The sequence below is a fragment of the Anthonomus grandis genome, chromosome 17, assembly GCF_022605725.1.
Source record: "Anthonomus grandis grandis chromosome 17, icAntGran1.3, whole genome shotgun sequence".
In the NCBI taxonomy this organism is placed as follows: Eukaryota; Metazoa; Arthropoda; class Insecta; order Coleoptera; family Curculionidae; genus Anthonomus; species Anthonomus grandis.
In genome coordinates, this window is record NC_065562.1 from 7,430,084 (window position 1) to 7,457,796 (window position 27,713).

Sequence of the window (27,713 nt, forward strand, 5' to 3'; positions counted from 1 at the left end):
AAATCCATTTCTGAACGGCACTAGAATATATCTTACAGCATATACAGCCATAATCTAAAACTTTGATAGAATTTGTTTTTCAATTGACTCACCCACATAAATATCCAAATTAATTTGAGGTGAGGAAGGATACCTTCGTATAGTCCTCTAATAATCCGACCATGGTCGAGACCACACCAACAAAAAAACAAATCTACTATTGGTTTTTCATCACAGCATTCTGTGATAAAAAAAAATTGGACAAAATCCAATAATGAACAGACTGAACAGTAATGTTCATCCTCTGTCAGGTTCACCGACCCCGACAAAAAAATTAGGCCAAAAATATAACCTCAAACAGTCAAAAGTTGACACTGGGTTTATAACCACCACTAGGTTATAACAACCCACAAAATACGGCCAAAAATAGTCAAAACTGACATAATGTGTATACTCATTTATGGAGTATGACAACCATCAAAACATAGCCTTCGGCTATAAAAATTAAAATGTCAAGTTTATGACATACTGTACATAACCACTAATAGGTTATACCAAAAAAAATAAAATATGACCCAAATGACCAGATTATAAAATCAAAAAAATAACAAATGGTAGAAATTCCAGAATGATGTCAATATTAGAAGCAGGAATCTAAGTGAAGATAACAGTATATACATAATTTCCAAATACAACTATTCCAAAGAATCGGAATCATCATCAAGACCATTATTAAAAGGCCTTAAGTCTTTAATATGCCATTTACCGGCATTAGAACCATCTTCATTAGACAAAATATAAACCAGATTTGACAACTTTTTGCGGACAATACTGTGTACATACTTGGGAACTAGTTTAGAAGTAAACTTATCAACAGCGCTAGATAAAACTTTATTCTTACGCCAAACATGATCACCTACATTAAATGAGACATCTCTCTTACGCAGGTTGTAAGCTTTAGAGTTTCTCTCATAGGCAGTATGAAGTTTATTTTTTACCTCTGTAAATATCTCTTTCAAACCTTTCAGGTTCTCAGCATAAGTATTCCTATCTCCTGGGCAAATTTCCCGATCAATTTGAATATCCAAATTAACATTCTTATAATAATTTCCTGATAAAGGAATATGCTTCCCATAAACTAAAAATGAAGGGGTGAAATTCGACTCCTTCAATATACGGACGAAACTTTTAAATATTAAAAAGGACAGCCAAGCACTCTCGCTCAACAACAGAATAATTTCTCTCAGTTTTAGTGAGAGACCTGCTTGCATAAGCAATAACCTTTTCTTCCCCATCTATCATCTAAGTCAATACTCCTCCTAAGCCTGTATCACTGGCATCACTCTGAATAATAAATCTTTTTGAAAAATCTGGTTGTGAAAGGATTGGTGACGAAACTAACAACTGCTTTATTTTGATAAATGAAACCTCTGCGTCATCATTCCATATAATTGATTGACCCTTTTTCCGTCCTTTAAGTAGATCATTAATAGGAGACATCAAAGTAGAAAAATCTTTGATAAAACGGCGATACCAGGAGCAAAGTCCTACAAAACGCTTAATTTCCGTAGTCGTCTTTGGACGAGGATAATTGACCATAGCGGAGACCTTATCTGTATCAGTCCTAAGAGAATTCGAACCCACGATATAACCTAGGAATTTTAAAGAGGTTTTAAAGAAATCATATTTTTCTAAATTGACCGTAAGTCCAGTTTCTTGTAATTTTTGCTTAATTTCACATAAGAGATTAATATGAGGCTCAAAAATTACGTCTAATATGCCACAAACTATCATGAAAGTCTACTAAAATTCCAAACTGTTGGGAAAAATCACAACCAAAAATAAATGCTTGGGACAGAGAAGGTACAACTAAAGCATTCACAATCTCGCAATGTAATGGGCACATCAAACAACTTTACACGTATATATGGTCTATTATCTAAAGGTTTATTGATGAATGGTGGTGAAATTTGTTCTTGAGGGTAAACTTTATTTTTTATAATAGTAGTTTTCATGAAATCAGAAACCTTAGCAAGCCAATGTTCCCGGCTCAATTTATTAAAATAGTTAGGTTTAAAATTTAAGTTTTTAAAAGATGTGTTTAATTTACATTTTTTACAATCTTTTACTTTGACATTTGGTTTTCCACATTTAAATTTTATTTTTATTCTTTAAATAATCAGATTCTTCAAGTTTCTTACAAAGCTCAAAAAGTTGAGAAATGGAATTAATTTCTATTAAAGCCAATCTATCAATGAAGTCAGGCAACAAATTATTTTTAACAAACTTAATCTTAGTGCATTCTGCTGGCACACGAGAAAGCCTAGCAAAAAGAACCTCTAAATGAGGAATGAAAACTAGAGTATTTTCTCCCTTTTTTTGCTTTCTTTTCTTAATCTGATCCCAAATTTCACCTTCTATATCATCATGTAAAAAATCTCTTTTTAATTTATTAACTAGGGAACACCAATCACCAACAGTTGACTTGACACTCCTATACCACACAAATGCATCACCAATAAAAAATTCTGCTGCAGACTGAAATAATGTATCCTCAGATACATCTCGAGCCTGAGCCAATTCAGTTAAGGTTTCCAAAAAATTATAAAGTTTACGAGAATCTCCATTAAACTTAACTTGCCATTCACTAATAGGAACATTTCGAGTAGCACAATGGACTATTGGAGCAGCTACATTTACAACTGGAGCAGAGGAATGAGTTATTGGTTCTGAATCAGCATTGGGAAAAATTTTGTCAAAAAGATCAGCTTCAAGAGCTAGACAAGTGGCTGTAATTTCCTGACTATAAGCTTGAATTTCTTCAGCTTTTTCTTCAAACATAGGAATTCTTTTAGCCCTACCAGCTACATGAGACAAACGAGATTTCATTCGAGCAACAGCTGAATCAAAAGCCACACCTTCAAATTCTTCAATGACACTTGCAATGGAATCTAAACTCTTTTTAATCTCTGCTCTTTCCTTATCATAATCTAATTTAACTTCCTGTAAAGTTATGCTAGATCCCGGAGAAGTTTGTTCCTTTTTTAGAATTCTCAATAAGATCCTTCTTTTGTCAGCAACGTTCCGAACAGTAGCAACTAAACGAATTTTCAATTCATAATCTAGTTCATGTTCTAACAAATGATTAGGTTGGAAATTATACAAATCCATGGTGTCAAAAAAAAAATTGTTCCAAAGAATTCAAGAATAAAATTAAATCCAAAAAAAAATTAAATGTCTGAAATGACCTCACCTAAGAAACTTGGTGGCATGAAATGAAATTGATCTAGGTTGACTTTATATCACAAAACAATATGAGACCACAATATATCTCTCAAAAATTGTAGAATTAAAATAATGTCAGTGGCACAATGATGCATAAACCTTTGTTTAAGGAATGACTTAAAAAAAAATTTTGTACAGAAAAATTTAAACTTTTAGTGAGCCAAAACTAATGTTTTTTCCAAATATGGAATTGCTTAATTGTTCAAATCAAACACAAATGTAAATAGTCTGGGTTGGTTCTACTCTGTAGATTTGAAAAATTGCAGTATTAAATGTTACTGTATGTAATAGCACTCATTAGTTTTGGGTATATCAAAATTGAAGAATAATAGTTTTAAAACAATTTATTAATCTGTATCACCTTGTATAACACATGCATATGTTACTCATAAATTATGTTCCTTCCAAAAACTATAAGTCAGAATAGCATTTCAAATCCCAAATACATTTGCCATATAGAAACCTAAATGAAGTTGTGACACCATGTATAATTAAAATATGAATTTCCATAACTATCCAAAAAATTTTCAAATCTACTTAGCTATATTTCCAGAATCCAGAATAATAAAGGAAGTGAAATGTTTACAAGTAGAGACTTCTCAAAGTTTAATTTAAAGATATTAATAATAAATATTTTACTTTTCTAATTGTGATCCATTACAATTCGAATATTAAAGATATCTTGTCCCTAAAAAATTATTAAAATCCTCTTAATGTTCCTGAACACTATGCAAGTAAGTACATACTTTTTATACACCCAGCATATACTAAACACATTGTATTGTCGCAGATTGTCAAATCATAGTCCTTAACAAGGATACCTCGAAAAACAATAAATATCAAAAATATCATATATAAACACTTTCCTAGCAAGGGTTTTCCTCCAAATTGTATACACTCTGTATACCAACAATTACTAATAAAATTATGATATAAATATATATAAATATATATAATAAATTATAACCAAATTTGATATTTGCTTTACTCAAAAACAATAAGCATTACTTGAGATTCAAAGCACTCTAAAACTCCACTCATCCAAGGTATCAATATTTTGAAAAAAATTTAAAGATTATTAAAATAGATCAATAAAAAATAGCCAATCAGGGCCCCACGTTTATGGGCGTCATTTTCTGTGGCGTTAACTTTACAGTGTTACTATTTTGCCAAGAGTTTGCAGACGGTAGCTCAGAATTATTGGAGGCTTGGGATTGTTCGAAGGTTCACTTATGACTGGCTATTAAAGAATATAAACTTGATTATAACTATTAAATAAGAGGGCGCCACTTAGTTTTTTTTTTTTTTTATAAATGAAAGAAAACTAAGAAAAACACTTGGTATATAGGTTTAAATTAACAATTAAATGACCCTGGATAAAGTAGATTTAAAGAGGCAAAAAAAAATATCTTAACAATACAACCAAATTATATTTACACCAAAGATATGTATACACCTCATTTTCTAATCTGTTAAATGTTAATAATTTATTATGAATTGAAATATGAATAATGTTGACATGATTAAAATAAATTTGACAAAAGTAACATTTAAATTATGATTTCACTACTAGGTAGATTTCAGCACTTGGAAAATAAATTGCAATTATTAAAGTTTTTAGTATATATTTCTAGTAGGCAAGGGAAAGTTCATGAACCTTTTTACCTAAGGCATATTAGCCTTAACCGAGTTATATCTACTTAACTACTAGAAAAGGTACTGAAAAATACTGAACAAAAAATAACTAAAATTATAGATAAGAAATTGACGTATTAAATTATGATATTGATTAAATATTTGTAGCAATAAATTCTAAAAAAACGGCTGGCCTTCAAAATCGAGGCTGTAAATGTATGCCATTTGTAGCTTAGCTATCTGGACTGGGAATATCTAATACTAGCTCTAGCTCTGACTCCAGCTCTACCGCTTTCAGCAATTTCCCGGGGAAATCAAAAGCCTGCAGCCATCAACAATTGAAGAAGAATAAAGACGAAAACGGAAAAGTAAAACCCTAAAACAACGGTTGCCATTGTATTCACTGTCGATAAAAATGAATGGCGTTCAAAATGTGACACACTCACCTTGCTAAGTTTCATTATCTATCCATCAAAATCTCGGGCATCCTGCACCAGAATTATGAAATAAACAGTTCCCTAAAGGAACAAGATTAAGGACTATAAATTATAAACCATATTGGCCACTTCCTGCTTCACAAACTTCGGAAATAAAAAAACTGGCCTTTTACGTGCGCTTCTACCTGCGACACGGGAACAAGTCCTCGAAAAATGGATGCAGTACCGACTAAATAAGTACTCGCGTCTATATCCCAACACTAATGCGAGACATTGCGCATGCCTCTGGTCGTTCAATGTTAAATGTCACATTCTTTCCATCCCATCAGCTGTTGTTGTGTGGACTGATGCGGAGTGTGGTTTATTTGTTATTTTGCAAAGGCAAATCTGGCAAAGTTATTATGTGATTATCACTTGTTACTTGTTTTATATCACAATTGTGTTCTTGTGTTTCATTTTAAAAAATGCAGAAGCAGGAGCAGGTTAATGCCCAGTAAGTTATTATCATTATTGAGATTGTAAGAATATTAATTCCCATTTTTTGTAGAAAAATTGTGTATGTTTGCACGGAGTGTGGGACGAAATGTAGTACAAAATCAAATATTAACGTTCACATGAAAAGGAAACACAAAGATTTCGTAAAACCATCCACTTTAAAGACCTTAAAATGCCCTTTATGCAGCACTTTGTTTTCTTTAATGACTGAACTGGATCAGCATTTTTCCAATGTGCATGACTTACCATTGAAGCAAGAAAACCTGGAATTTAATTCATTTGATGAGTTTAAGGAGTGGAAGCTTGAAATAGAGACAAATAATCAGTCATCATATGTTCTTTTAAATTCCAGAAGTCTCAATGACAAATCAAAAATAATAAAATATATTTGTCACCGATCTGGAAACTACACAGAAAATGTCAAAAATACAAAAAGAGAGCGGCAACCAAAAGTTAAGGGTTCAAATAAAATTGGGTCTATTTGTCCAGCAAGGATAACAACAAATATAAATTACAAAGGTAGGTACTATATTTTTAAGATTACTATACTTTTATAGGAATAGTAGAAACATTTCTACTGAAATTGGCATGTTTCCTAATTTTGTCATTATTTTTTAAGGGAACATTATGGTCAAGTATATATCCACCCACATAGGACATAAGCTGGAAGTAGGAAGGCTGCGAATGACACAGTTTGAACGTGAACAATTAGCAGGAAAAATGTTTCAAGGAATTCCCCATTACAAAATTTTGAAAATTGAGTAAAAATTTTAACCCTTCAGCCAGAATTAGTTATACAACAAAACATGACTTACATAATGTAAGTAAATCCTTTAAAATAAATTCAGACATGATTTTTGATGAAGACGACACTAAAAGTGTAACTTTTTTAATTGAAAAATTGAAAAAGATGTCTAACTTGGATAATCCTATATTATTGTATAAACCTTATGGTGTAGAACATAGTACCATAGGAAAAAATAATTTTCTTTTAATTTTTATGAATGCAGCTCAAACAGAAATGCTTGCAAAATATGGGCATAACATTTTAATGATTGATTCAACCCATGGGACCAATCCGTACAAAATACAGCTTACAACACTTATGGTAGTCGATGAAGACTACGAAGGGTTTCCAGTAGCTTTTTTATGGTCAATTACCCAGACAGAAGTAATATATAAGATTTTTTTTTCTTGTCTAAAAGAAAAATTTCCAGAACTTAAGCCCAGAATTTTTATGTCGGACGATTGTAATATATTTTATAATGCCTTTGTGAAAGTTTATGAACATTCACCTAACAAAGTTTTATGTGACTGGCATGTAAAAAGAAATCTTAATGATAATCTCCCTAAAATAAATTCGGTTGAAAAACGCAAAGAAGTTAAGAAAAATATAAAATTATTAATTAATGAACTTGATGAGTTAACTTTCCAGAAAATGATGACTAATCTGATAAAAAGTATATCTAGTGATGAGGATACAAAAAAATATGGACTGTACTTTGCCACTTACTATGCAAAAAGACCTGAACAATGGGCCCATTGTTTCCGGAAAGGATTTAAAAAGAACACTAACATGTGTCTGGAAAAATGGCACCAGGAGTTGAAACATAATCCTCAAATGGCAGGAAAATGTCAGAGAAGACTGGATGTCAGCATTAATAACATTTTAGAATGCCTTCGTATGAAATTTTTAAGAAGATTGGTGACAATATCAAGAAACAGGGTTCCCTATAAACTTAGTGAGTTAAGAAAACGTCATAAAATTGCCGAGCAATTTGCGCACACTGTTCAAATTTTTGAAGATATTCCTAAACAGAAATGGCTTGTTGCTTCATCTAAGAACACGAATAGTACTCCAGGTTTAGAATACTATACTGTTGAATGTATTAAAGATACTCATGAAGTATGCCAATGCAATTTTAATTGCAATGAATGTAAATGCTGCCTTCATACATATTCATGTACTTGCCACGATTATGCTATACAGTATAACATGTGTAAACATATACATATGGTTTGTACAAGGTACCCTCCTACTCCACGAGAAAATATTTTCTCCATGAATGATGAAGATTCTTCATTATATATTGATGAAAATAATATTGATGATGAACATCAGCTTATATCCTGCCAACTTAATCAAAACACTAGAGATACCGTTCAGTTAGAAAAAAAGTCAACTCTGGAAGAACTAAGCATTCTGACAAGCTTGATATCAAATAGCAATAATTTAGAAGAAATTACTTATGCAAAGAAAAACATCAAAACTATAATTTCTGCTATTAGTGCAATGAAAACAACTACAATAAGCCCTCTAGTTTCTAGTGAGTACTACCCTCATAACAAGAAATCTGAATTACAAAATCGTCGACAGCCATTACAGTAACTACATCTTTGAAATCCCTAAAAAGGAAAAGAAAGAGAAAAGTTGAGGATGAAGAGTTTGATGATTATACTACTTTAGTAAACTTTGTTTGTGATAATTAATTGATAGTGAAGTGATAATACACGATATTTTTTTATATTAAACGAAAAGAATAACATTATTTTTGTTTATTTCCTAAATACAATAATTTAAAACAAAATAAAAAAGAGTTACAAATAAAATTTTGTACTATTTTTTGTACTATTTTTACGAGCAGAAAAAAATATGTCCTACTCAAAAAAAATACAAAATGCTCTTAGAACGATACATGGTTTTCCCATCTTCCAAATTTAAATGCGATATTATATTTTGCCTGACAAGCGCATTCTCCGTAATAGTGTTGGGATATAGACGCGAGTAAATAAGTTACGACCCCACCTCTCGCCTGAGCTGTCAATGTCAATCCAATCAGAGAAAACATTAATTAAGACCAACCAGAAGAGTGACGGACCGTCAACAGAAAGCATGAATAATAAAACCAGGAGAGTGATGCGTTACAGTAGTAATGTGTCTGTCATTGACAGTGTGAATTTAAAGAAATATCGATAAAAGAAGTTGACTGAAATTATTAATATAATTATTGAAATTAATGAAATATCAATGGAGCGTTAGTGAAAATAAGGAATAGAAAAATAAAACGCTACAACATACGCAATACCCTCAAAAATTAAATGTTTGGGCGGGTATATTAGGGTGATTCTACCAATACTGAGTAATTTTACATTTTATTACATATAATCATTATTATCTAGATAAATATATTTATATTTTTCATAATATATTATAACCTACTTGCTTTTGTATTGCAGGATATTTTTATTAAAAAAAAAAATTAATGAATTTTTTTTTGCTAAGAATGCTATTAAAATATCATTCCCGTGTGTGTCCCTAAGAGCTAATTTTATTTTCGATTAGACTTTATTCGTTTAATTACAATAAAATCTTACTGCTTTTCTTAAATACTTAAACGACTTACACTTCTTTAAAAGAGAATGTATTATTATATCCATCAATATCTAAAACAAACCAAAAATTATATACGTTTTAAATTTGTCACGTATAGACGTCATCATTCCCGTGTACATTTGTATATTCACGATTTAAACCTTAAACATATTTGCGCAAGTCCTTGAAACAAAACGTATACAGTGCGAACGTAAAGGTTGGAATAAATTCATTTAAAATTCAGGGGTATGTTCAAAAAAAAAACGCTCGGACATGTCGATTTTTATTTTTAACTGCGGGTTTTCTTACTATAATTTTATGTATACAGGGTGGTCCAAAAATAAGTTACGGTCATCAACGTAATTTTTTCAAATGTAAACACCTATTTTTTATTTTAGATTTAGGTTCTACATCAAATTCTAAGTACATTTCATGTACCATGTCCTATACCTAAACTCGACCGTTGACGATTGAACACAATAAAAGGCTATTTTTGGAAGAGTTATTTATATCAAGCAAGATTACATAAAAATATTTTAATTAATTTATTAAGTGTTGAAAATGGCTGCCACGAACCTCTTGGCAATATCCCAGTCGATGCTGAAATTCTTGTAAAACGTTATCGATAACAGAAGGTTCTATCAATCTTATTTCTTCCGTTATTCTAATTTTTAAGTCTTCAATGTTGTTTGGCCGATTAACATAAACTTTGGACTTAAGATACCCCCACAAAAAAAATCAGATCCGGCGATCTGGCCGGTCATTCAATTGCACCCCTCCGACCAATCCAACGTCCAGGGAAAACGGTATCCAGGTACTGGCGCACGGGACGAGTGTAATGGGCTGGAGCTCCATCTTGCTGATACCATAAGGAATTATCTAATATATCCGGGTCTTCTGGATCGGGGTATAAAGTGGCAAGGCATGGAACCAAGTCATTTTCTAAAAACTCTAAATACCTCTCACCATTCAAGTATCCTTCAAAGAAAAAGGGCCCTATAACCCTGTTTTCAATCACCCCCGCCCAAACATTTACTTTTTGAGGGACTTGGCTGTGGCACTCCATCATCCAGTGCGGATTTTCAGTAGCCCAATATCGGCAGTTTTGCCGGTTTACACTACCATGAAGACAAAACGTTGCCTCATCAGAAAATACAATTTTTTTTGAAAATTGTGGATTAGCATGGCACAAGTCCATAAGTCTCTCACAAAATTCTAAACGCCTATCTGGGTCATCTTCATTTAGTTCATGAACCAATTGAACTTTGTAAGGGTGCCATTTATTTATACCTAAATACTTAACGACGGATGTCTGGGATATCTGATTTTCTAACGCAATATTGCGAGTCGTTTTATGGCAATCTTCTTCAACTGCCAGCAAAACATTTAGTTGCTTCTCTTCTGATATACTTGACCGACCTTTCGTATAATTATCCCTGACATGACCCAAATCCCGATATTTCTGTTCTATTTTACTGACAGTACTTTGAGACATACGTGGCCTATCAGGATACTTGGCATGATAAATTTCACAGACTTCCATCTGAGTGCGCATCCTGTTTCCATAACCAATCATCATCAAAATCTCTATTCGCTCTCGCTCACTAAGACGTACCATTTTTTGAAATTTTAATTTTATCTTTTGATAAACTTAACACAAGCAAAACTTTGCTTAGGCATCTAAATCAAACTAAATTCACTCAAAATTATTTGATGTCAACAAATTGTGACAAGTTAACAATCAAAAACACCAACCACAAATGTAAATAACCAAACAATAACTGATAGGTTGCTTGATATAAATAACTCTTCCAAAAATAGCCTTTTATTGTGTTCAATCGTCAACGGTCGAGTTTAGGTATAGGATATGGTACATGAAATGTACTTAGAATTTGATGTAGAACCTAAATCTAAAATAAAAAATAGGTGTTTACATTTAAAAAAATTACGTTGATGACCGTAACTTATTTTTGGGCCACCCTGTATACATAAAATTATAGTAAGAAAACCCGCAGTTAAAAATAAAAATCGACATGTCCGAGCGTTTTTTTTTTGAACATACCCCTGAATTTTAAATGAATTTATTCCAACCTTTACGTTCGCACTGTATATTGCGGCGTTGGTCGGGGAGCCGGCAGTATCAAATTAGTTGCTCTAGTGATCACATCCTTTTTTTTTAATTTTGAACTTTTCTTTTTGTGTTGTAACGTGTTGTATCGTCATTACCATGGTAAGTAAATATAGGACAAAATCTGATATTTTTAAAAATAAATTAATTACAATGATATATTTTGTTTAAATATATTTTTTATAATTATTTTAGCCTTTTTAAAACCTAAATCGAATTTTTCTAAAAAATACAATTAAAATATCATTCCCGCGGCGTCATTCCCGTGTTATCTAAACGACACGGGAATGATAAGTTTGCCACGGGAATGATGAAAATAGAAAAAAGTACATAAAATAATATTTTAAATAGACCTCTTTTTTAACTAACTGTTTTTACTTACTTTTAGGCACGACAACGGAACCAAAATAAAAAATCACGCGAAGAAATATTACGAGAAAAATGAGAACGAGAAAAAGAACGCCGCAAAAAGATACGTGAAGATCCAGTAAACAGGAAGAACAAGGAGAAAAAGAGAGGCAAAAATATACACAGCAAAAGGAAAACAAGGTGAAAAAATCAATTAGTGAATTAACACCCTGACAAAAGCGACAGCAACGCAAGAAATGGAAAGAAAACTCAAAAAACTATCGTTTAAGAAAAAACAACCAACTAGAAGGACTTGCCAGGATTCAAGAAAACACCCCCCCGGTCTCCTCAGAAGATGAAAGTTACCATGAATATTTAGAAAACAGACGAAAAGAGGTGGGACGAATACTTGCGAATAGGAAAAAAGTGAAAAGATATAGGGAAAACAAAAGAAAGAAAAGATTATGCAACAACTCAAGACCAAGGCTGATACATATAAGAAAAAGTACTACAGATTATTAGAACAAACCAGAACAAGCAACACATCAAAACCAAGGGTGCAGGCTGGATCCCCAATGGCAAAAGTAAATGAACTACTAGATAATGTTGTAGAAACACCCACAATTGAGAAGGTCAAGAAAAACCTTCTATTTGGTGAAGTCATAAAGCAACAGCTAAAGGAATCATATTCGCAACTAAAATCTGATAAAGATAAGCAAATTATAAAGAAGGTTTTGAATGGTAATGTAATAAAAAAGTACAAACTTAAAACGCATTTATCGAATATTATTAGATATAGAAAGACACCTAATTTAGTTTCCTCTGCACTCAGGAAATTTGATCGAAAATGCTGTGAAAATGTGAAAAGAAACAGCTAACCGGTATAAGAAAACAAATTGAATTGTTTTTAGAATCTGATGATAATAGTAGAATGTGTCCGGGTAAGAGGGATTACACATATTAGGGATTACACACAGGGATTACTTAACAAAAAATAAAGTATCAAAACAAAAACGCTTTCTTTCAAATACATTAAAGAATTTGTTTAATAAATTTCTTCGTTTGTATCCAAAAAATAAAATTAGCTATGCATTCTTTTGTCGCGCTCGACCATTTTGGGTCAAGCAAATGAAGGTGGCAGACCGAGAAACGTGTAAATGTATTGCACATGCAAATATGGAACTCTTAATATTCAGTCTTCACAAAAATGATATAATCTTTGGAAAAGTACCCATGGACATTTTCAAAGATATTTGCTGTAATTATGTTAACGAAGATTGCCTTTTCCGTCAGTGCAACACTTGCAGTACTGAGATGCCACATTTTAAAAACTATGATCCGAATAGCTTAATTCAATACTTTCAATGGGTTAACTTAAAGCAAAAATTACTTTGATAAAAGAGCCAAACAGGACAAAACAGTTAAAAAAATTGCCAAACAACCACACGAATGCAAAACTGAGGAGTTAATAGCCATCCTTCACAAAAAATTGCCATTATTTTTAGCTCATCAAGCTAGAATTACTCATCAATACAGAAGTATTTCTGAACTTAAATCAAGCCTTACAGACACCGATATGTTACTGCACTGCGACTTTAGCGAAAACTACTGCCTTAAATATACAGAAGAAGTTCAATCTTTTCATTTTGGGGAGCGAGACAGCAAGTTAGTCTTTATACAACAGTGGATTACATAAAAGGAGAAACAAAAGCTGTTCCAAAGAGCTTTTGTACTGTTTCTGAAGATTTAGATCATGGCCCACCCGTCATTTGGGCGCATTTAAATCCAATTTTAAGTGATTACTGCAGTAAAGGTATAGAGACTGTCCATTTTTTAAGTGACAGTCAGGTCACACAGTACCGAAATAAAAAAATGTTTTCGTTTCTGGGAAGTCAGCTTTGCAAATATTACCCCCAAATAAAAATGGCAACTTGGAACTATCACGAGGCAGGACACGGAAAAGGTGCACCCGATGGGATTGGGGGAACTTGCAAAAGAAGTGCTGATAGGGCTGTTGCGCAGGGTCGAGATATCTCAACTTTTAATGAATTTGTTCAGGTATTAAAAGAGTTTTGTCCCGGAATAATATTCTATGTTATCTCCTCGGATGACATAAAGCACTTTTCTAATATAATATATAAAAGTTTGATCTTGCCTTTTAATGGAACCTTGAAAGTTCACCAGGATGTAATAGGAAAGTCGAGAGTTTTTTTTAAGAAGTCTTGTTTTAATTGCAAAGAGTTTTGCAAACACTATGAACTAGGAAACCTTTCTTATGGACAAGTAGCGTCATCATCAGAATCTGATACCAATTGCTTGCAATCTTCAACAAAGTTGCCAACACTGCAATATAATAAAATATATAGCGACAGTGAGGAAGAAATTCCCTCAACTTCAAATAATGCTGAAATAAAACTGGGAACATTTGTGTTAGTATCCTTACAAAGTATGCAAAAGCAAAGGGCTTGTTACAGGTATGTGGCAATATGTCAATCAGATTTTGAAGATGAAGAAATAAAAGTGGCTTTTCTGAAATTGTGTGATTTAGAAAATGGGGAGAAATTTAAATAAAGTAACGAAAACGATACAAGTTATATAAATAAACAAGAAATAATTGAAGTTCTTCCTCAGCCTAAGCTAGTTCTATGTGGTCGCAAGACCTATTATAAATTTCCACATAGAGTTAATGTATTAGAAAGTACATAGTAAGTATTTGAAAAGTAAATACTGATTTGTGGTTACTTGATCTAAAACTTGTTCTATTTTTTTTTAGTTTTTGTTGCTTTTTTATTACTTAGCGTATAACTTTTAGTGACATAATGCACTTTTAATTTTCTTACGTGCACTTTTATTCGGATAATCTATATTCTCACAGGAAAGTCCAAAATTCTCAGAGGAAATTACTCAGTATTGGTATAATCACCCATTAGGCAATAGCATCATCGGTCACCTCTTCATGAATGGAACTCTAAATGGTGAAATTTAAGCAGAAATGTTAGACACAACTATAGAACCTTCTATAGTTCATGAGGTGGAAAATCAGAGGGACGCCAATGGAAATCTTGCTCTAGATGAACATTTACTGCACTTCCAACATGACGGAGCGTCTCCACATTATGAACGCCCAGTAAGAGAGTGGTTGGATAATCACTACTCAGAGCAGTGGATTGGACCCATAGAATGGGCGCGTAGGTCTGGCCAGATCTGACATCGCTGGATTTTTTTCTTATGGGGTCACTTAAAATCCGTAGTGTTTAAAACTGAACCAAATTCAATGAAATAATTACAACAAAGAATTGTACAGGAGTGTAGGAGTATTTCACCTGTAACTCTTCAAAACGTCCGAGAACAGTTAAGTGAATATCGGCTGTACGTGTGCTTGGAGAAGATCGGAACCCATTTTGAACAATTCATAAAGTAAAAAAGATAAGGTTTCCAGTATTTAATTATCATTATCAAAATGTTTCAAGTTGTATTATTTAAATGTACTTAAAATACATTTCACTCGTTTATGAGGTTAAGTCAGAATTAAAAAAAAATTAAATACAGTTTATGTAGAATTTTATAAGAAACACAAAAATGGTAAAAGAAATAGGGGTTGCCATTTAAAATTTTAGGTATGGTAAAATGGCAGGTGCACTGGGGATCAAGGGTCTGAAAGTAACACAACAACAAATGCTTCAAATATTGTCCCGTTTGATATGTAAATTGACGTGTTTCGCTCAATTTTCATATTATCATTGATAGAGGCAATATTTAATGCTGTTCGTTTTCAAATTGTCACCCGGTATATTAATTGTCAAAATAATAATACAGTCCACTAAAGAAGTTTGTCCTTGTCGAGAATCCTAACTTTAACTCGTATTAAAAGTGTTTAAAAGAAATTCATACTTATGTATTGTATCCCTGCAATCGTAACTTTTTACATCAAATCTAAAATAACTAAAAAATAGTTAGACTTAGGCATAGAACCATATAATGTGTCTAGAATTTTATGTAATTTAAAATAACTGTGAGATATCTTGTATACATTTTTGCTATAGCTAAAGTAAATTTTCAAAAAAATAGTATTACGAAAACCACAATACTGCGAGTTCTAACTCCCGTAGATACATTTACCTGTACATACAAAAATATGGATAACGAACAGGACAATTTACGGCAAAATCAATGCCAGTAATTTATACTACTACTAAAAAAGCAGCTTAATGATATTCTAAATTGATATACTTTATTACCTTTATTATGTAGAGCCTCTAAAGACTTCAATCTCTCTATGGTTTGAGGCAATAATTTTGATATATCCTCACTATTTTTGACTAATTCATAAAGTTCCAAAATCTAAAATCATACATCAAATTCAAATAACTTGAAAAGTGTGATCCATAATTTTATTTAAAACTTTACCATTTTATCCTTTTCTTCATCTTGCTGAAGGTCCTTTTTCTTTTGGGCAATGGCGTCTAATTTTTGGGACAATGCAGATAGCCTACCCTCTATGTGGTCTAACTGAGACGAATCTAATAAGCTTGCGGTGGCACTTAAGTATTGCGCTGCCTCTAGTAAACTACCTGAGATACATACATATTTTATATTAATCTTCTGTTTTATATATCGGAAGGTGGATGGTTTATTAGTTAAAAAAAATTATTATAGTTATTGAACAAATTCTTTACGAGGCTTTTCTAGGTGTAATTTAAAAACGTTCTATCATTATATTTCAGCAACTATGACAAATTTAACTTTACTTGTATGGAAGATATTTTATGCGCTTGTTTTCAGTCAAATTATATTTACCCTCTAGAGGTACTGAAAGCAACTTTCCTTCTTAATGCGAAGGGTATTAGAATAATACCTTTTTTTAAAAGTTATTTAAAAATTTTTTCAAAAATACCATAAACCTGTCTTTTTTAGTAGTTAAATGCAAAAAAGGTTAATTAGTTTTATATAAGCATTTTTATAACTAAAACATACTTGAGCCATTAGTTCATCTAAAGTGTAATGAAATAGTTCACTACAAATGTGACAAAACAATGAACTATTAACACCTAATTGAACTTGCTAACAACCACTTATTAATTTCCTATATTAAATTCCTATTTTTCAGTATGCTTAAAAGGCATGTTACTAATTTAGATTTAAAAAAATCACAAGCTTGTGCTAACGTGTAACTGTTAGTATATATGCTACGGCTAAAACACGAATATTGGATCATACTAGAATTACCCGGATAAAACCCAAACTATCCAAACAAAGTGGATAAAGTCCGGAATATCGTTGTATTCTGGATTTATCCGGTTAATACTAGTATTTCCCAATGTTTCTTGGATAAAACTGCATGATGCAATAAATATTGAACTGAACTGCCTAAATAGGCAGTTCCAGATAGCTCAAGAAAATGAGTGACGTAGAAGCATGTTTGCAAGACGCGATTTAATGAAATGAATTGATATCACATTAAGACTTAAATACATCTTGTATGAATTCTATGCAGTATAGTTTTAAGAGTGGCGAAGGAAGCGAAATGTAACTCGGCGATTGATAAGGTTTGACGTTTGTGTAATTGGTGGAGTTGAAAGACTTGAAATGTTGTTGTTAAAAGAAGAAAATAAAAAGTATAAAAATATAAAGTACAAATATAACGAAATAATCATGATATATCTCAAACTGTGTGTGGCATGTCAAAAGAAACAGAAATCTATTAAAAAAGGGTCTTGTTGTTAAGTCCAATGTGTTTTCACAAATAAATAGTAAATGCCAAGTTGACTTGATCGACATGCAGTCAAAGGGTATAATATAAGTTTATTATGGTCTACTAAGACAACTTGACAAAATTCGTCTAAATTAGGCCTTTACAGTCAAAGACGGCTGAAAAAGTTGCAAAAAATTTATTAGATATTTTTTGTATATTTGTAGCACCGTCCATTTTACAGTCAGATAACGGTAAGTTGAGTTATTTCTATGCGGGTAGTTTGGTAATTAATAATTGTTCTATTTATCGAATATACTTTGCGATGTTGCCACCATACAAAAAAGTATAAGTCATTTTGATTTTAGTCACTTTGCTTTCTTACTATATTTCGTATAAGATGTATAAGGGCAAGGTCTTTTACTTATATATTTTTACCTATAGTAAGTAAATTTATTAAAGTAATTTAAATTAAACCTAAATGTTATTTTCTTTAATTGGGTCGGGAATTTACTAATCGCATTATTGAGGAGTTGTGCTTAATGTGGGACGGGCTGAAAATGGTTCATGGTAATCCTAGACACAGTCAATCTCAAGGAAGTGTGGAGCGAGCGAACCAGGACGTTCAAAATATGCTTGTGACTTGGATGAGTGACCAAACAACTACTAACTGGTCAGAAGGACTAAGATTCGTTCAAATAATGAGAAATCAGACGGGAAATCATAAAGGAATTAAACTTTCACCGTATAAGGCAATGTTCGGATCTTAAATTAAAGTTAACTTAAGTCTTCCTCGATACCACAAGAGGTAAAACGTTAATATTGGAATAAATAATATTAACTATATTTGTTTAATTATCAGAATTTGTTTGGGAAAATTAAATTTATTTTCAAGTCGAGTTGAATCAAATATTTTACCTTAAAATATTTTTACCTTTCCAGCCTACCAGTGAGAGAGGCTATTAAAATTGTCAATTTTTTTTAATGTTTCTATGTATGCCTCTATGTAGCTATGTCTGTGCTACGATTGCGCCAAAAGAGCTTGAACGATTTTATTGTAATCTTCATTTGCAAAGGATGTTTTCTAGCGGTTGAAAAAAATATATAATTTCTAAACCGTTTTCACTAAAAATTTTCTGTTTTCATATTTTGATAGCTTAATTATTCTTCTTAAACTTTCTTGTTATATGCAATTTAAAAGCTTTCGTTTTTGAGGTATTTAGAAAAAAAAACGAAGTTGTAGTATTCTTTTAATACGTACTGAGAACCAAGCTTACTGCGTTGGCTGGGAATGTGTACGTTTCGGTATGAAACTATTCATTTATTTTTTATACTATTCTTTATAAAATGGATAAAAAAACTACTTGTAATTAACATTTTTGGATGTTAAGTGCATGATTATGTTTCATACTATAATGGTTTATTTAAACAGGTTATAGAGAGCATCGCAAGAGTTCGTTTGGTTAACGGAATTTGTGAATTTTGTTACAGAAAATAACAGGTTCTTTTAATTAGAGATGAAGCTAAAAGCAACCTAGAAAACCAAGCTAAGAAAATGAAGCAAATATTGAGTGTTAAATTCCCTCCATGTAATATGATGATGTTAATAGAGGAAGAGGTGAATTTAGAAATGTTTTAATGTCAGTAGTGGAAGCACATGGAGATGTATGTATCGTTTGAATAAGCTGTAACTTATTAATTTATGACATATCTTTTTACTAAAATCCTTAAATGCAAATTTGACAGATTCTTTACTAAATCTGTCATCGAGGTACTCTACCTATTCAAATTTTTCCTAAATCCATCTCTTTTAAATTTTTATCTTTAAATTCTTTTAAGTATAATGATTAGAAAGACATTATGACATACTTGTCATCATGTTTAATAAATGTCAATATCCTATCAATTTTTTTTAATTTGCACCTCTAGTAAATCTCAAATACTAAATTTTACCTAAATGCGTCAACCAGAAAAAAAAATTAGTTGATATAGTACTGTTCGGTACGATTCGTTAAGATTTTTTGCCGGCTAGTTCCTCTTGGCGCAAATAAGGCACTTTCAATAACTTACATATACATAGCTATTCTGATTTTTCAAATAAGACTATTTTTAGGTAACGAGAGTGAAACAATCGAAGAAATGTTTTCGAGAAACCAGTTCACATTATGTGAGAACCAACACCTCGACATTGATAATGTGTCGTCACAAAAGAAATCTTTACGCCAGATTGCTACCAGCCAGTCTATGTCCGGTGGTGAGGGATATAGAAGATGCCATTGTAAAGCAAAATGCATAAAACTGAAACGTCGGTGTAAATCCTCAGGAGTACTATGTAACTCAAAATGTCATTCGAGCTTATCTTGCTCAAATAAGTAATTTTATAATTATTTTGATTAAACATTAATATTTCTAACCTTTCTTTGTCAAAAATTCAAATTTTTTATGTCAAAATGAAAGCACAGTGTGTTTTTAGTGTTTTTGTACCTACAATTGTACCGTCTTATGCAATGGTCACTGGATAGATCTAGAATTATCCGGATAAGACACAAAGTCATTAAACTTATTCGCGTTTTACCCAGCTAAATTGGACAATACGCACCCATCTAACCCGATACAACTAGATTTATCCAACTTCGGGTTCTAACCGTAACATATATATGTTTTATTAAATCTCTATGGTTACTGTCATTTTATTATTCAATAATTAATTTGTTTTGCTTAAGTTCAAAGTCGACTTGCCTAAATTTGGTAGAATTATTAATGTCACTATAACTTTGTTATTTTTAGGTTTAGGCTATTAGTCTAAATAAACTTTTTTATTAAGAAAATTATCATATTTTGATGTATGTAAAAATATACAGAGGATTTCATTTAACACAAGTACATTTTTCGCATTTTCTCCAAGACGCGATGAAATTTTTCTTCTATTTTCACCATTTTAATCAACAGAAATATCCCACTAGTTTGCTAATTTAACTGACCCTGGTATCTTGAATATTAACAAAGATACCCATAGTGCCGACTTAATCGGAGGCACCCTGGATAATAATTTAGTCAGGAAAATCGTCAGTTTATGTAAAACAATAGATAGCAGAACAGGGAACATGATAATAAGATAACCAATGATTCAGAATTAGCATAAAAGTGTGTAAGAGTGATGTATCTGATAATTGCGATGAGTAATGTTGTTATTTAGCATTGCTAATTTTTAAAATTTCCAGGAGATCAAAGTTATTGCTTTTTTAACAAAAATGCAAATAGTTCCTAAACTTGTGATTGTTGACGTGTCGAGCAAAATTGTACTTTTGGATCCCAAAAACTGGTAGGATATTTATGTAAACAATAATAAATGAGTGGAAGACGACTTAGAATGTATTTTTTACCAAAAATAATGAAAGAGGTCATATCAAGTTTTGCTGTAAGATTAGCATTAGCAATGCTCTTTACAGTTTTTAGAATAGACTGTGCAGAAAAAGAACCAAATATTGGAATAAACAACAAAGAACTTAAGATGTCTCTCATTTTTCGGTGGCGAATCTCGCAGGGCTTAGTGAAGTTTTTTAAGAAGTTGATTGTCTCGATTGTCTAGAACGACACACACCCTAAAGAGAAATAACGTCCAAGTAAAGGACAAAGATCACATCCTTTCGAAATCTGGTCTGTATGAATTGACATTGAATTGTAGTGAATGCCCAGCAATTTACGTAGGCCAATCCGGAAGGATGGTTTCCACCAGGGTTCGTAAACGTAAGTCAAAGTAAGTCAGCATTCGCAAACCATCTTCTCACTTCCGGCCACTCTTTTTGCATTGAGGACACAACCTTGTTACATCAGTGTAAGAAGGATGTGAAACTTGGCCTAATGGAAAACGTGGAGATCACTAGAGCCAAAAAAAAGAAAAGCCTAGTTTTGGTTTGTGTAAACGATGTATTTAATTTTGAACCTTTTTTGAAATATTAAATAATAATGACTTTTATTCTTCTACCACTCGATTGGCCGAGTGGTATTGACCCTCTGAGCTTGGTGGTCGTTCTGGCTCTCGTTAAGTCAGAAAACTTTATATTTTTATTTTTTTAATTTTAATTTGACGTTGCATCTCTGTTTTAATTTTTTTTATTTTGTTACTTTATTTACACTTTTTTTCAGCATTAATTCTTAAAATTTCATCATCATCTGTTATGTATAATAATAACGTGTACATCTTGAATAATTGTCGGTCCCGTTTGTGATAGTGGCTGGTCTGGCTGTTGTAAATAGGTAATTCTTATTTTTACTTTTTTATTTATTTAAGTCAAAAATGTATTATAAATGTAAAAGCTTGAGGTACTTTTATGTAGCTAATTAACCAATAAACTGTAAAAATACTTTGTAGGGTCCAACCAACCCACTCGGTTCACTACATTCTCTTTCTCTGTATCAGATTATTTTTTTTGTTTCAACTTCGAATAGCAGGATTTATCCTGCTATACTGCTAGCGCTGGATTGTCTGACCACGAACCCTAATATGATAAGACGCAGTAGACTTTACACATCCAAGAATTTTAATTAATTTATCAGAACTTCTAATCTCACAGACTGGCAGAATGTTTCTGCTTCAGATAATCCTGTTGAAGAATTTCACGAAAAAGTTAGTATTATTTTTTACAAAGCACTTCCACTTATAAATAATAAAAAACCAAAACGAAAAGCTTAGTATACAAAGGGACTCAGGGTATCCCTGTGGAAAAAATATGCGTTCTCTGTATTACGTCCGTATGTTTTTTTATAAATAGTGAATATTTTATAAAAACTGTGTAGGTTACCTAAAAATATACAGAGCTATTTTATTAAGAGCAAAAAAAATACTACCGGGAAATAATAAAAAACTTTAGAATCAGGTCTAAGAAATCTTGGAATATTGTTATTGTAACTCAGGGGTAAGGAAACAAAAGTTTATCAGAGTCTAAAAGATCTGACGCCAGATGTACTAAACATTTTACTGTAAAGTAAAATAAAGTAGTGCAAAAAATATAAACATATATAAACAAGTACAAAGTTATGACATCTTAACAAGAACATAAATACTGTTGCTGAACAAAGTTATAATAGTAATAAAAAAGTACAATAAAATTTAATAAAAAATCTGTCAAGATCTGAGCACATTTGTAATTCATTCAGAGGCGTGGTTATAAACTCATCAACATAAAAAAGTTGTGTTCTAGAAGAGTATCTCTGATGAGTACTTTGAATTTTTTAGGAGATAGCTGGCGAGTAGAACATTGTAATTTGTTGTAAAGACTAAGGGGCAGTGAATTATTCTTTCATTTTTGTAGTTTTAAATAAGGAGGACCCCATAAAATTACACCATATTAAATGTGTGAATAAATAAATGCATAGTATGCACTTAAAAGCCTCTAAGCTGTCTCAGAAGAAATATGCTTGAAGAGAGTTTTTTTGCATAAGCTATCTATATGGGCAAGCCAAGTTAGCCCATCATCCACAATCAAACCCAGCAGTTTAACACACTCTCCGCTTTGCACTCGAGAATTACTTGACACAATTAACTTCTGAGTTTTGCCTTCGTTCAAGCTAAGTTTATTTCCCTCAAACCATTTCTTGACCCTTGATATAACAGAAGTCATATTGGTCTGTAGTTCCTCAAGACTCTCAGATGATGAAAGCAATGTTGTATCATCGGCAAATAAAAATAGGGATTCGGCTTCAGAAAGGTACACAGATCATTAATATAAAGTATAAATAGTATAGGCCCGATGACTGACCCCTGTGGGACTCCAAACTTTACAGGACAAATACTAGAGACATTATCATAGTTTCCAGTGCACTGACGTCTATTAGTAAGGTAAGATCTGAAAAAAGCGAGGACCACTCCTCTAAAGCCATAAAATGCATCCAGCTTATTCAGAAGGATCTCTGGGTTGACGCTGTCGAAGGCCTTGCTGAGGTCGCACAGTTGCTGAGTCAGAGCAGTGTGTTTACCCCCGTCAAAGCCCTCGACTATGCCATTAACCACGCTGACAACTGCATGGGTTGTTGATAGACCAATCCTAAAACCAAACTGGCAAGGATGCAAGATTTATGTACTTAGTTAATCTGGTCTTAATTAATATCTCAGATACCTTTCCAAAAATGGGTATAATGGATGTGGGTCGATAGTTTGACGGGTCCTCTTTATCACCCCTTTTGAAGATCGGTACGACCCTGCTAACCTTGAGATTTTCTGGAAAAAGCCCTTCAATGGGACAACTAGAAGGTCCTTGGTATGCTTTATTATAGCACTGTTTAATTGGTAAACGTCAACTGCCATAGAATGTTTTAAACTGTTTATTGCTTCATTAACCTCACTTGGAGTAATGGGACAAAGAAAAAAAGAATCGGGGCATGAAGGCATGGGAAGTGCAGAGAAGTCGACATTTGAATCTGGAATTTGTTTAATGATATTGTAAGCAGTGGTGGCAAAGAAGTCGTTAAAGGTTTGAGGATCAATACAAGTTAAACCACTGTTGTTACAACCATTATTAGACTAAAAATTGATAAGTTTCCAGCTATCCCTTACTTTGTTTGGTGAGTTGGAAATAAAATTCTGATAAGCAATTCTTTTGGTTTCCTCTAGACGCTTTTTGTACAATCTTCTGTGTGCCGATAGGCTTTCATAGATTCTTCATTACCAAAGAAATCAGCTATTGGTTTGAGAGCTTGTAATTTATTTTTCATGCCATGCAGTTCTTGGTAAAACCAGTTGAGGGGAGCTATTTGCTGGGAGTTGGGCACCCTTCTCAAGGGAAAATGTTCGCACATTAGGTTGTTATAAGTATGAATCAGAAACTCAGACATTTTAGAGGCCGATTCTAACTCATAGAACTCGGACCAATCTAAACTTTGTAAGGCAGTATTCAATCCAATCAAGCCTGCCTCAGAGATAGACCTTCTGTATGAGTGCCCATGTTGGTGGGTTGATTGTGAAACCTTAAAGAAAAATATCAGCCCATAGTGGTCTGACAGACACGGATCCAAGATTGATGCACGAGACATATCACCAGACAAATTGGAAAAGACATTATCAATACATGATACAGCCTGACCAAAAACACGAGTTGGCATGCTAACCTTAATTTCAACATTAAAAGAGGTTAGTAACTAGGTAAGTTCTGGACAGAGGAAGAAGTATCATTTAAAAAGTTGATGTTGAAATCACCAACCACAATAATATTTTTATATTTATCTGTTAACTCCGTAAGAAGGAGTTCAAAAAGCATAAGAAAATCATTCAGTTCCCCATTACATGATCTGTATAGTGTAACAACAATAGTGTATTTCATGATTTCAATGCCACAGAACTCAGCAGTGAACTCTTTGCAAAATTTACCAAGATCTATACAAATACAGAAATTCAGAAATTTAGTTTTAACCAGAGTGACCACGCCTCCATGTCTATGCTCCGTTCTAAGGAACTAATCATTAAGTAATTTATTACATTAACCTTTTCTAATTGTTCAAAACTTAACCAATGCTCAGCCAAGCAAATAACGTCAAAAGGATTTTTATTTAAAATTAAATTAATCAATTAATTAAAAAATAAATTATGTAATAAATCAGCCAACACTAGCGAAAATTGTTGAAAAATTAGTACAAATTAAAGTAACATCATTTCTTGATAAATTAAGTATTTTAAATAGTGAGCAGTTTGGATTTCGAAAGGAAATAAGTACAAATGATGCAGTTTTTGCATATCTGCACCTGATTTATAATTCGTTAAACTCGAGGCTGCTGGTGCCTCTGGGCCAAACAAGGTGTAAATATTGGTGTACCCCAGGGCACTGTTCTGGGCCCACTATTATTACTTCTTTCTTTCCATGTAAATGATTTGTCACAGTTTGCAATAGAGGGGAAATTTACGATATTTGCCCACGATACAACAATTCTCTGGCACTCATTCAATTAAGCGAAAATCGCCTGCCGATATTTTTTTGAAGCTAAAGCTTGTTGTAATAAGGCTTTAAATGCTTATTTGTCATTGTTTCAGATCAACAATACAATACATTTTTGGGTTTGTCTACTAATGAACCTTTAAAGTTCGAGGAGCATATCGCAGGTGTTTGTAATAAGGTTTCTTCTGGCTGTACCGTTCCAAGGGTAATAGCGAAATATTTGGATTTCGGCACAGCAAAAAATGCTTATCATGCTATTGGGGTTCTTGCTCACAATATCTCTTTCAACATTTTTATTTCATTGTAGAAGAGAGCAGTTATTTATCAAATGTCGTATTTTGACCTCGTGTTCTCTGTTTATATAAAAAACTTTAGAGCGGAACTTGACCTAAGGAGGACTCATAATTTGTGTCAGAATTATGTTTTAAAGTTCCCAATCCCTTACACTGAGCTTGTCAGGAGTTGCTTTTAGAGTTGCCTTTTATATGAAGGTAAATCTTTATTTAACCATCTCTCCTTAAATACACGAAAATTGACAAATTTAAAAATTTCTTAAAAGAATGTAAAGGCATGTTTACTTAACCATGGTTTCTATAACTGGGAGGAATTCTATGGAGAGGCTTTAGTCTAATAATATTTTACAGTTTTTATTTTATATTTTATTCTGATTTTCATTTATAATATTTATTTTAACTTTTATTTATTGTGTTTTATTTTATATGCATTGCATTTCACTTTTTGTGTTGTGATTTTTGACCATATACATGTTGTTCGTTATGTTTACTTTACATGTTGCTGATGCTCGTTAACTGAACATTTTTTATGCACTTGTTTAATTTTATTTAAATTTTTCATTTGATACTATGCTTATTTAGCTTTATTTTAGGTAGTGGAGCTATGGCTTTGTCAACAACAAGTATTTTATTGTTCCGATAATGAAGCTATCTTTTGTTGAGTTTGAGTTTACTGATATTCGCCAAATGTTAAAAGTTAATTTCTAATAAATAAAAAATACTTACCTTTGTTAGTAGCAGCGGTCAGACGTGCAACTTTATCAGAGGAAGATCCCAAGACAGATTCCAATCTATGCAAACGTCCCTCCAGCTCAGCAATCCGGGCCGTTTCCTTAAACTTAACGTGCTCTGGCTTATAATTAAATTGATAAACAATTCCATCTTCAGAACCTTTTTGAGACTCAGGATTTTCATTGATTTGAAGTTTGAATTGTTCTAGTTGGGCTAGAAGTTTCCTTAAAAAAAAAAAACAAATGTTACAAGTGAATTGGAATTAAAATTATGCAAGATATATTACAGGAACATAAGTTATATATTAATGGCAAAAGAATAGAAATATTTACGAAATATTTCATATTTTATGAAATAAAAACAATAGAATCCTGGGGTGAAAATAAACATTTAACTTGCAAAAAGTCAGCTCTTAGATCATTAGGTCAATGGGTCAATGACCAAAAAAAACTACAATATTAATTTCTTAAAAACTGAGGCTACTAACGAGCTAAAACGACAAGATAAACTTGAAATTACTTTACAGAAAAGCTAAAAATTACTGCACAAAACTTCAAAGATGAAAAAATATTCTACATTTCTGAACTCATATTAAAAAAAATGCTAAAATACATGAAAATGACTGATGTCAAGGATATAAAAAATTACTCCTAAAAGCCAAGGTAAAAAAGGTTCTAAAATATGGAATAAAAATTACTTTTTTGCCTTTTTTTCAAGATATTTTGAATCCTGCAATAAAATGGAAAACTACTTGAGATGCCCGAAAAAATTCCTACAAATAATTTCCAAGATTTGAAAGAAATAAAAAATTACTTCGAATACCTGGAATTGTAAAAAAAGCTTGGAACAAAAAAGACTTTTAATACCTGGAACAACATTCAAAATTAGTTCAAAAGCCTAAAATATACAATTAATGACTTAAATCCACGAAAGATGTTAAAAACAACTTCAACACATAAGAATGTCAAATTCGGGCTTTAGCGGTATCTTGATAAGCTTATGTTGTAATTGTGTGGCAAAATTGAGTTTTTTTTCTACCCTTTACTTCTTAATCTGCTAGTAGTATAGTCTTTTTGCTTAATTTCAAAGTCTAAAATATTTTTTAATCATTCAGAATATTCTTTGGTTAACAGAAACATTCTCCTATTGAAACTTATTAAAGTTTGATTAAAAGTTAAAAGGTATTACCTGTATCTTAAAAAACCAAGCATTTTAGGGTCAACATCTATATGAGCTTTTCGATTTAAAACGAGTCCTGTAACACCGTGTAAGTTCTCGTTGTTTATCTGTGTTTAAATCTTACTCAAGTATTATCTTTTAAATTCTGTAACTAGACAAAAACACTATCAGTAAATATCTCAAAGTAAAGTGGCAAAAAAAAGAACTTGCCACAC

The 27,713-nt window shown here is 32.1% G+C and overlaps 1 protein-coding gene across 1 annotated transcript in view; it reads right to left on the reverse strand.

Moving 5' to 3' along the window:
* LOC126746065 (dynactin subunit 2) overlaps positions 1–27,713 on the reverse strand; it is a 57,706-nt gene that overhangs the window by 12,496 nt on the left and 17,497 nt on the right. The window contains exons 4-6 of the mRNA XM_050454161.1: positions 26,314–26,543; positions 16,088–16,251; positions 15,919–16,021 (exon numbers count right to left, since the gene is read on the reverse strand). Of these exons, the coding sequence (XP_050310118.1) occupies positions 15,919–16,021; positions 16,088–16,251; positions 26,314–26,543 (497 nt within the window). The remainder of the gene's footprint in view (positions 1–15,918; positions 16,022–16,087; positions 16,252–26,313; positions 26,544–27,713) is intronic.